This window comes from Anser anser (assembly GCF_964211835.1).
Source record: "Anser anser genome assembly, chromosome: 1".
Taxonomy (NCBI): Eukaryota; Metazoa; Chordata; class Aves; order Anseriformes; family Anatidae; genus Anser; species Anser anser.
Window position 1 is genome coordinate 149,295,210 of NC_139720.1, and position 10,371 is coordinate 149,305,580.

General features: G+C 57.2%; 2 protein-coding genes across 4 annotated transcripts in view; one reads left to right on the top strand and one right to left on the bottom strand.

The window, feature by feature from the left end:
- Positions 1-3,765, bottom strand: part of IRS2 (insulin receptor substrate 2) — a 30,512-nt gene extending 26,747 nt beyond the window's left edge. For all 3 annotated transcript variants that reach the window (XM_083847792.1, XM_083847791.1, XM_083847790.1), the window contains exon 1: positions 1-3,765. In XM_083847792.1, coding sequence (XP_083703918.1) covers positions 1-3,520 — 3,520 coding nt within the window. In that variant the 5' untranslated portion in view covers positions 3,521-3,765.
- LOC310903167 (uncharacterized protein) overlaps positions 3,561-10,371 on the top strand; it is a gene marked incomplete at its 5' end in the record, with an annotated part of 26,913 nt that continues 20,102 nt past the window's right edge. Inside the window, 4 exons of the mRNA XM_083845907.1 lie at positions 3,561-3,763; positions 3,802-4,574; positions 4,929-5,079; positions 8,003-8,227. Coding sequence (XP_083702033.1) covers positions 3,561-3,763; positions 3,802-4,574; positions 4,929-5,079; positions 8,003-8,227 — 1,352 coding nt within the window. The remainder of the gene's footprint in view (positions 3,764-3,801; positions 4,575-4,928; positions 5,080-8,002; positions 8,228-10,371) is intronic.

The window sequence follows — 10,371 nt, forward strand, 5'->3', positions numbered from 1 at the left end:
CTTTCACAGCACTTGCTTCTTTCAGGTTGTGAGACAGAAAGTCTATGCTGGCATAGGCGCTCGTCTCCACTCCGTTGATACCTCCTTTCAGGACGTGCCTGGCTTTCGACCTGGCTTTGTCACAGTTTGCCAGGGTCCCGTCCACCACGTCGATGGCGATGTAGTTGAGGCCGTTCTGGAAGCCAGCCGAGGTCTCCCGGCACATGGGGCTGCTGCCCTGCTCCTCCTCCAGGCCTTCGCTTTTCCTGAGGGACACGTTCTCCACCGAGGCCGAGTTGTGCCTTTTGGGGTTGTGTGCAAAGGAGGGGGACACGGGGGTCACAGTGGTGGTGGAGGAGAAAGTTTCCGAACTGTGCCTCCTGCGCCCCTGGGGGTCGGCCCGGATGACCTTGGCCCCGCGGTTGGGGTCCGGGGGCGGGCTGGCAAGAATGAAAGCCTCCACCCCAGAGAGGGTGAGCCTCTTCACCCCAGCCGTGGGGCTGGTGACCCGGGCACTTTCTGGCTTCTGAACGATGGGTTGGGGCGGGGTGGTGGCCATGCCAAAGGTCATCTCGGTGTAATCCCCGCCGTCGGACGGGCTGGACAAACAAGTCACCCCCACAGCCGCTTTCAGGTAGCGCCCGTCGGGCTGGCTGGTGCTGGAGGAAGAGCCCGGTGAGAGCGCTTCCAAGGAGCCCACCGAGACCGTGCCCGACTGCGAGGGCGACTGCGAACCGAAGTCAATGTTCATGTAGTCAGAGAGGGGGGAGCGCCTCTGCCCCGTGCCCGAGCCCAGGGAGGAGGCTGGGCTGTCGGCGGGCAGCGAGGGGGGCGAATAGACGGCGGCATCCCCGAAGTCGATGTTTATGTATTCCCCGGGGCTCTTGGGCTCGGGAGGCAGGGGGTGCTCGTTCATGCTGGGCAGCATCGTCCGCAAGGTCTCCAGAGAGAGGCGGCTGGGCCGGACCGCCCGCTGGCACCGCTGGCTCAGGAAGCTCTCGGTCCGGCTGTGCCGCAGGGGCGAAGGCACCGTGTGGCTGGAGGGGGCGAAGGTGCCGGCCGGGGAGGGACCCGTGCCGCACACCGCCTCCTCCGGGATCATCCTCCCCGGGGAGTTCATGAAGACGTACTGGTCGCTGTCCTTAGCCAGGCCCTGACTCTTGTAGGAGCGGGGTAAGGAGCTGTACGAATAGCAGCCGGGTTTGGGGGGCTCGCCGGCCCCGTGCCCCGCAGGGGCGAAGAAGAAGTCTGGGGGGGTGAGGGAGGGAGCCTGGGGCCCATGGTGTGGGTCCCGAGGGGACATATTGATGTAGTCACCGTTGCTCAGCCTCCCGTCCGAGCTCTCCACGGACAGCTTGGAGCCACACCACATCCTCATGTAGCCGCTGTCGTCAGGGGAGCTCTCCCCGGGCGAGCTGGTCTTGTAGCTGCTCCCGTTCCCGGGGGACCCGCCGCCCACCCCGGGCCGGGGCTGCAGGATCTGCTTGGGGGCGGACACGCTGGTGGGGCTCATGGGCATGTAGTCATCGCCTCCCCGGCCCCCCCGCCCGAGGGCCGCGGCCACGCCGGGGGTCATGGGCATGTAGCCATCATCGTCTCCCCCACCGCCGCCTCCTCCTCCTCCTCCTCCTCCCCCCCCTGCCGGCGGCCCCAGGTTGGTGCTGCTGCTGCCGGAGCTGCGGTGCGAGCCGATCTCGATGTCCCCGTAGTCCTCGGGGTAGGGGGTGTAGGTCACTTTGGGGGACGCCGCGGCAGGGAAGGAGGGGAAGAGGCGGCCGGCGCTGCCGGCGAAGGTGGCGCGCATCAGCGTGTACTCGTCGAGGGAGGCGGAGGAGAGCTGCGGCGGGGGGGGCCTCTGCCGGCACGGGGTGGTCAACGAGTAGGTCCGCTTGCGGTGGCCCCGGTCGGCCGCCGGGTCGGGGCAGGGCCGGTAGCAGAGGCGGCCGCTCGGGGGCCGCTCCATCGCCATGTAGCCGTAGAGGTCGGTGCCGCCGCCGGGGTCCCGCGCCGGGGGGGTCTCGGCCACCGACTCGGGCGTGTTGCTGCGGTTGCTGGCGGTGGAGGAGGAGGAGAAGGGCCGCGGGTCGCCGCCGGGGCTGGAGCCGTACTCGTCGAAGGACATGAAGCCCGCGTCGCTGGGCGAGCCGGAGACGGAGGCGCTGCCGCTGGACGGGCGCTGCGGGTGGTGCGGGTGCGGCGGCTCGGAGCCCAGCCCGCTGCTGGAGGACAGGCTGACGGGGCTGGTGGCGGAGGGGGGCGAGTGCGAGGCGGGCATGGACATGGAGCGGCTGCCCTGCAGCCCGCCCCCGGCCAGCACCGGCAGCAGCTTCCCCGCCGGCCGGGCTCCGCCGCCGCCGCTCAGCGTGTGCGAGCGGCTGAGCGGGGTCCGCACGGGGCCGGGGCTCATGGGGCTGCCGGCGGCGGAGCCCACCCGGCAGCCGTCGCCCTCGCTGGCCGTCCGCACCCGGCACGGCGCGCACTTGGGGCCGGCGGCCAGGCTGTCGGTGCGGGAGCGGCGCAGCAGCCCCGTCTGGCTGGGGGGCAGGTTGACCAGGTGGTGGTGCCGGCGGCCGGGCACCGTGATGGGGTGGGTGGCCGAGGAGCCGCCGGCCCCGCCGCCGCCGCCGCCCGCGCCGCCGGAGGAGGAGGAGGACGAGGACTGGCTCTTGCTGCGGGGCCGGAACTCGGACAGCTCCTTGAGCGCCTTCATGGCCTCCAGGATGGTCTCGTGGATGTTCTGCGCCACCACCGAGTCGTCCGCCTGCATCCACAGCTCGCCGGGCCCGGTGGCGGCCGAGCGCCCCACCTCGATGAAGAAGAAGCTGTCCGAGTGGCCGCAGCGGCGGATGTTCATCAGCTGCAGCGTGACCGACGGCAGCTCGCAGTTGAGGCGCACGAAGCCGATGGTGCGGGCCGAGAGGCACAGCCGGTGCACGCCGGTGAGGTTCTTGCTCTGCCCCAAGCCCTTGGGCTTCAGCGTCACCTGCCAGACCTCCCGGTAGGCGGCGGCGGCCGGCGTGACCAGCCCGTAGTTGAGCTCCTCGCCGGCGGCCGCCAGGGAGGAGGCGGCGGCGGCGCTGCAGGAGGCGGCGAAGGGCGACGGGAGGTGGCGGCGCGGCGAGCCCTGCCCGGCCGCCTTGCCCTCGTTGAGCAGGTCGGTGAGCGCCCGGTACCAGCCCTCCTGCTCCTGCTCGTTCTCGGCCGCCACGGCGAAGTACTCGTCCTTGGTGTAGAGGGCGATGAGGTACTTGTGCTTGGCGTCGGCGCGCTTGTTGATGTTGAGGCACGAGTCCAGGGCGATCACCCGCTTGGGCGCCCCGGACTTGTTCCTCCATTTCTTCTCGCTCTCGTAGTACTCCAGCCGGGCGCCCCCCGCCTCCTCCCCGCCGCCCGGGCCCCGCAGCACGAAGAAGCGCTTGTGGCCGTGCTTCTGCTTGCGCAGGTAGCCGCACTTCCTCACGCCCTGGTTGTTGTTGTTGTTGTTGTTCAGGTTGGGGCCGGGCGGGGAGCCCGGCGGACCCAGCACGGCGGGGCTCGCCATCCCCGGCCCCGAGGCGGCTCGCTGCCTGCGCCGGGCCGGGATGGGCGCCCGCAGCGGGGACACCGCGCTAGGAGGCGGCAGCGGCGGCTGGTGCTGCCCCGGCTTCCCCGGCTGGGCTGCCGGCGGCGGCGCTCCTCCTGCTCCTGCTGCTGCTGCTGCCGCTGCGAGCGCTTCCCACCGCGCCGGGCTGCTGCCGGTGCTGCTCGCGCTGCCGCTGCTGCCTGCGCCGGCGGGAGCGTGGCAGTGAGTAACGCATCGCGCACCGAGTGCCCCAACTAAAGAGCAAAACAACACGTGACCGCCGAGTTACCGAGGCGCTCACACACCGAGACGGGGCGGGACCCCGCCGCCGCCGCCGCCGCCCCGCATTGGCCGCCGCGCCGCGCGAGCGGCGGCCGCCGCGGCCAATCGCGCGGCGGGGCGGGCGCTAAGCGGAGAGGCGGCGCGCTGCCATTGGCCGCCCGGCGCCTCGCCTCCCCCCGCCCCCGGCGGCGGGCCCCTTCCCGCCCACGGCCCCCGGCTCCCCTCAGGCGCCGCCCGCGGCGGCGGGACCCGGCCGCGCCCCGCCCCCGGAGCGTGCCCGCCTCAGGGACCGTTGCGACCGTTGGCGGGCCGCAGGGAGCGCGGCGGAGGAGCCGGCGGCGGCGGCGGGGCGAGGGGCACGGTGGCCGTGGGCTCGCCAGCCGCCCCTCCGCACCCCTTCGCCGTCCCGGGGGGCTGCCGTCAGGTGGCGGCGCCCCGCCCGCCGCGGGCCCCCGGAGCCGAGCTTCCGGGCGTGTGCGTGTGCCCACCGCCCCTCCTCCTGGCTCCGCACGCGCTCACACACTCACACGCGTGTGTGTGCGTCAGCCTTCCCCACGCACGCACGCAGAGCGGCGCCCACCTCACGCCCCCCCCCCCCCCCCCGTTTCTCCTTCCCTCCTCCGCCGTTATCTGCGTGCGGCGGGGAAACGCCGCCTGGAGCGGGGACTGTTTAATGCGATAAATCCGTTTTTACGCCGCGGGGCTCACGCCGAGCACCCCCGTTCCCCGGGTGGGGGTGCCCCTGCCTCTTGTACGCACCCCAGGGGGGAGAAAAGTGAGGCTGCGGTTGCGCAAATATAAAAAAAAAAAAAGAATAAAGGGGATGGAGGGGGAGAGAAAGCGATGCGGGGCCGCCCGCAGCCTCCTTTGGAAATGAGCAGCTGAGGGAAGGAGGGGGAGAGGCTGGGGAAGACCACCGTGGTGGTTCGTCATGCTGGGAGGCTGCCATGAAGCGGCTGCTGAAGGAGGGCCTCCCCCGCCGCCTCACCGGGAGACGCTGGGTCTTGGCTGGGAGGTGGCGGGGTTTGGGTTGTTTCTTGGGGAAGGGGAAGCAGGGGGAGAAAGGCAGGCGGTGGAGGTGTGAGGCCCTGACCTCTCTCCCCAGGGCGCCCGCCGTGCGCTGCTGATTCACCGGGTCACCCTGGGCAAGGTCCTCGCCGCCTCCCCGCGCCCCAGCCGAAAGCAAGCCGTCCTGACCCTGTTTGCTGTCCTGGCAACGGGCGCCGGCTCCTGTGTCTGGAAAATGCATGGAAGAGGTAGGGAATTGTAAATTTAGATGACGCGTCGTGATGGCACAGCAGACCTCAACGCGGAAGGTTTCGTATGGAAAAGCAGGCGTAGTGGCTGTGCTACCGACAGGCTGTCAGCTGCAGGCTTCAGGGGAGTTAGGTGAACCATTTCTTGCCGCTCCGAGCAGTCTGGGCCCGTAAACACTGTCAGGAGTCATTTGTCTGGAAACCCCTTGCAAATTTGGAAAGATTTTTCCAGACGTTTATGAAATACACGCGGTGACCTTACGCACGCATTCTTACATCTGACATGCTAAAGAAGATGAATATTCATTTCTCTAAATGGTATTTACATATATGTAAGTCATTACAACGCGTTCAATAAACGTTTTGATGTAATGACTAGCTGCAGAACTAAGCAAACAATTTGTATGACAGGCATTGAGATAGACTAGCATTCAGGATTGATTTCTATATTGACATTGATATAAAGAGTATCTGTATCATTTAATTTTAGCAGTGGCTGATGCATAACAAGCTTTTTTTCCCCTATTTTGTTTGGTTGGTTTTCTTTTGTTTTTCGTGTATAACTGGTACAAAGCACAGGAAGTGGTTCTCAGGTGTGCATAAACTTCAGGTAAACAACAACAACAACAAAAACACAACTATTGTTGCATGACCGACCCTCTTGAATGAATGACTCTACTTTACATAGGTGGTCTTCCTCATTCAGAATTTGAACTCCTCTGAATTGTTTTTCAAAACTATATCCCCTTCTGGAAAATTTTCCCAGTCATTTCAGTGTAATTACAGGGGCATTTAATTGAAACAAACGGACTAGCACCACTGCTCCATCCCACCTCTCGGCCACAGTTCACTGTTCCTACAGGCTGGCATGTCTTATACTTCAGCTATTTCCATGTGTCGTGTAGCATACTAGCTTTCATTTCTGCGGGCTTTCAATGAGGCAGGCTATGAATCTGGGTGGCTGAAGCATAGCACTTGTTCTCTTTTTCCACCGAGCCATCTCAGGAAGAACACAGGGGTGGGCAAATAGGGACAGCAGCATCTTCAGTAACTGCAGTAGATTTGCCAGAGGATGTTTGCTTAAATCATCTCCAAAGAATAATTCCATCATGATGAAAGAAAAAACAATTTTCTTTTACCTCTCCCATTCCTTTTCTTCTGTCATATCACCCTGCCCCATCTCTGTTTCAACACATTTATCTTCTAGCTTGAAGTCTCTTCTGGGAATGCTTTGCCAATATATGAAGTAGACCAACAAAACAGTGCTCATATTAACAACTTTCATGCCTGCTAAACTGTGCTTTTGCCAGCATACCGTGTTCCAGCCATCTCTTTTTTTTTCCTCCAAGAAAAATAAGCTGTGTTAGGTAATGGTCAGACTTATCAAAATGGACTATCTGTGTTAGGGGCATTTGCTCACAGTTATGTCAGTCATAACATGTTACTCCTTCCACCCTCAACTGGCAGGGACATGCCAAGAAAGGACTACACCAACCTTACTTATGAAGCTGTCTTTAGATATACCAAATACAGTTTTGCCAGCACGCGGCCCTACTGATGTCATGCTTCCACTCCTTGAGTATCTGGGGTCCTTATATGTCAAAAGAAGACAGGTGATCATTTAATTTATTTATAAATGTGTTTAGACTGTGTTTTGGTTACTAAACTATATGGACAGATGATAAACAGTGGCCAGCAACACTGTGATTTGCAGGCAATGAACTTCGCAAGCTGTGAGTGAATTTTGCTTGGGCAGGCTGTTTGCTGGAACAGTAGTTAAATGTTGCCTGCACCTGGTCAGATAAAAGTATTACCTCTAGGGACGTGCAGCTGTTTTTAGGTACGTGGGGAAGCTTGATTCTACAAGCCCAGCACATGCAGGATCCATTTTTTGTGAGCACGGGGCGCTATGAATATGTAGGTATATTTAAATATTGCTCCAGATCGCAGCCAGGTTACTCAAAACCTTCTGAGAGGCAGGATGCAGGAGTCGGTTGAATTCCAGAATTTGTCCTGTGCTTCATTTTTGTTTGTTCTTAGTCTAAATCTCATTTTGAAATATCTTTCCGTTTGAGGATAAGGAGCAAGAGTTGAAAGGGATGTGCTCGATGTTTGGCTTGGCTCTTGCCTCCTACCTGTTGCCAGGATCACAAAGCTGATGGTAGTCAAGCCATGGGAAAAGTGTAGAGAAAGATTATGTGCGTCAGCAACACTTTCTTGTGCTATCTGGAGTACAGTTATCTGTTCCAACAAAATAGAGTGATTTATATTTTGATGTCCTTGAACTTCTACATAAACAGGTGAAGTCAGTTTATTCCCTTGTACATTTGTTTGCATACTTCTGATACAGTGTCATTCTGGTTATACATTTCATAACCTTACTGTGAGAGGACATGAACTCCCATCAACGTCTTTCTCTCTAACCTTTCTCAGCTCCTTTGAGGGCTAATGTACCATGACCGAGCTACTACCCAGTTGTGAAGCCTGTGTTACTTGGCCAGGAGGAGAGGCCATCTCTCCGGGCAGCTTTATAAATCTGTTTGTTGATGCTACGCATTCACTAGCAGCAGCTACCGGCGTGTGTTACGCCTCTGTAGCAAGAGCAGCTCTGAGGGATCCACCCCCTGAGATTGGGGCTGCCAATTTTTTTTTTCTTGTTTCTTTTTCCTATGAAAACGGTTACGGGTGGCTTTGCACATGAGGCGGAGAGAGTCAGCAACCGTACGGTCTGAAAACGGTTCTTTCTTGAGCATGGATTACTCGTCTGAGTGAATATTGTGCCAGCAGATTTCCAGACAATTCCAGGTTAAATAAATCGGGCTTACGGTTACACAACTTTGTGCATATTCAGTAATACCGAGACTTGTGTTAATTGTATTAAATACACACTGAAACAACGTAAATGTTTGCTCGTCCATTCTAGCATGGGAGGGGAAAAAAAGAAAACGGAGGGGAATCCGGAGCACGCCTTATTTCCAGCTTATTACTTTTCGGCAAGTGCAGCGTTGGGTGTTCTCCCGCGCGTAGATCTCTCCCATCTCAACGCTCGTGTTGCCAGCGGAAAGTCCGGAGCAGCCGTGTTTCCGAGCAAGCAGCGAGCGAGGTCCCGGTGCTGCGAGCACGGAGACCGTTCTTCTTCCCGCGACAGGTGCACCCAAAAAAGGCCTCTCAGGGAGCACCCACCGCTTCACCGGCGGGTCCCGGGGGGGCTCCCGGCGGTGTCCCGGGACCGGGGGGGGGGGGCCGGGGCCCGCCGTGGGTGCGTGCTGCCCCCCGCTGGCTGCGGCGGGGCTGCGGGGCGGGCACCCCGCCGGTGGAGGAGATGCTCCGGGGGGGGGAATGCTGCCTGCCTGCCTTCTGGAGCTACCTGGAGTCTAAACAATGCTGTTTTGTTATTATTATTATTATTATTTAAGAAAAAAGCTTGATAGAATATCACCGATCATGTTTTAGGAAGAACATTCGTGAAGCAATAGAAGCAAATATTTGCAAACAGTAGTTGAAGCCTATACCACTCTTGCACAGAAGAACATACACATATCTAAGATTCATTGGAAACAATGCCCTTTTTTTTTCTTTTCCTTTTTTTTTTTTTTTTTTTTTTTTCCCCAAGAGATTTTCTGTGTACTCTCCTGAGCTGCAGGAATAGCCAGGATCTAGGGTCTTTCAAGGTATTTCTGTTCGAGAAGAGCCTGATCATAGAATTCAATATTTCCTTCATGCACTATTTACAGAAAATTCACTCAAACACAATGGGACTCCAGCAGAATAGTTTTTGTTTGGTTCGGTTTGGTTTGGTTTCTGGTCTGCTTTTTCAAACTCTTTCTTTCTAGATAGCTTCTGTTTGAAAATCCGTTCACTTGCTTCCTTCCCAAGGCAGGTTACTCCGGCCTCTGTCTGTTTGTTTCCTACAGCTTCGGGAGGCTGTTCCCCAGCAAAACAATCCCAGGCATTCAGCTTTCCCCTCTGCCCTACAATTCAGTTGGCTGTTTGTCTTTGTTTCAGATGGCCTTTGCATCTGCTTTAGGTAGTAACTCTTTTTTCCTCTTTTTTTTTTTTTTTGTTGATTTGCTTTTAACTTCAGAAGGGAGCCTAACTTCCTCAGTCATTTATCTTAACACGAGGATAATTTTCCTAGCAGCAGGGGTAGTGCAGTCCTGGGGTAGATTGTCAAGGGATTTTTATAGAGTCCCCATCACTGGAGCATTTTAAGCTACGCAAATATTTATCGGGAGTGACACAAGTACAGTTGTCCTGACTCAGGGCAGTGTGATAGTCTAGATGATCTCATGTTTACTCCCAGTCCTGTTTTATTGGATTTCTATGATATATACACCTTATAAATAGCCCCAGGTTTATTACTGCTAAAAGGGAAAAAACAGCCTTCTCTTTTTTGTATGTTTTTTCTTTTTCTGCCTACTTATTTGATGGTGCAAAATAAAGAGCATAAAACTATGAGTTATTGTGATTATGAATTGTCCCCTTACCCTTACTGTTTGGAATATGCTATCGATGCAATTCTTACTCATGCAGAGCATTTGCTGGCTTAATTTGTGCACACACGAGCGCCAGGGAGATAAAGAGACATTTGCAGAGACATTTTGTCACTACAAAATCTTGCCTGCTTCTTTCAGTGTACCCCTTCAGTGGAAGTTTTATGTGAATAAAATGAGGAAGGCTTGCCCTCGGAATGGACTGGCTGCTTTCAAGGAGTGTTATCATCTATCTGCATTATTTAGACAGCTCTGGGAAACTCACTGGAGCCCCAGGCTCCCATTGTGTTAGACATTGTGTAGATGAGTAATTAATGGTGGGCCTCCTTCTGTTTTGTTTAATGTATATATTGTATGTATACAATGAATTGAGGAAGATTGCCGACATGGGGAGTCAAATGGGAAAGGCGATTCTGCAGCCCCATAAACGGTATGGCTGACAAGGAGAAGCTTCAGCCTGCCAGTTGCCTAACTGATGGACGCTGCAGGCATGCTCAGGGTTTAAAGAAGAACTGAAAAGCGCCAACCTTACAAATTTTGGTGTGCTCAGATGCATGAAGAAAGCACAAAAGGCAGCACGTGTGCTGAAGGAAGAGGTGGAATATCTTTTTCAATCACTTTTTTCCCATATTTTCTCAGCTTTGCAGTTTAGAGGCAGATATTAATTTCAGAAAGATTAAGCACCCAAACAAAACAAGTACGAAACTATTGACACTAGAAATGTATGCAGTTTCCTGTGCCTACACTAGAGGTTGAATAAAACCTTCTCCCAGTCAGTGGGCTTGATGGCTTGAATACC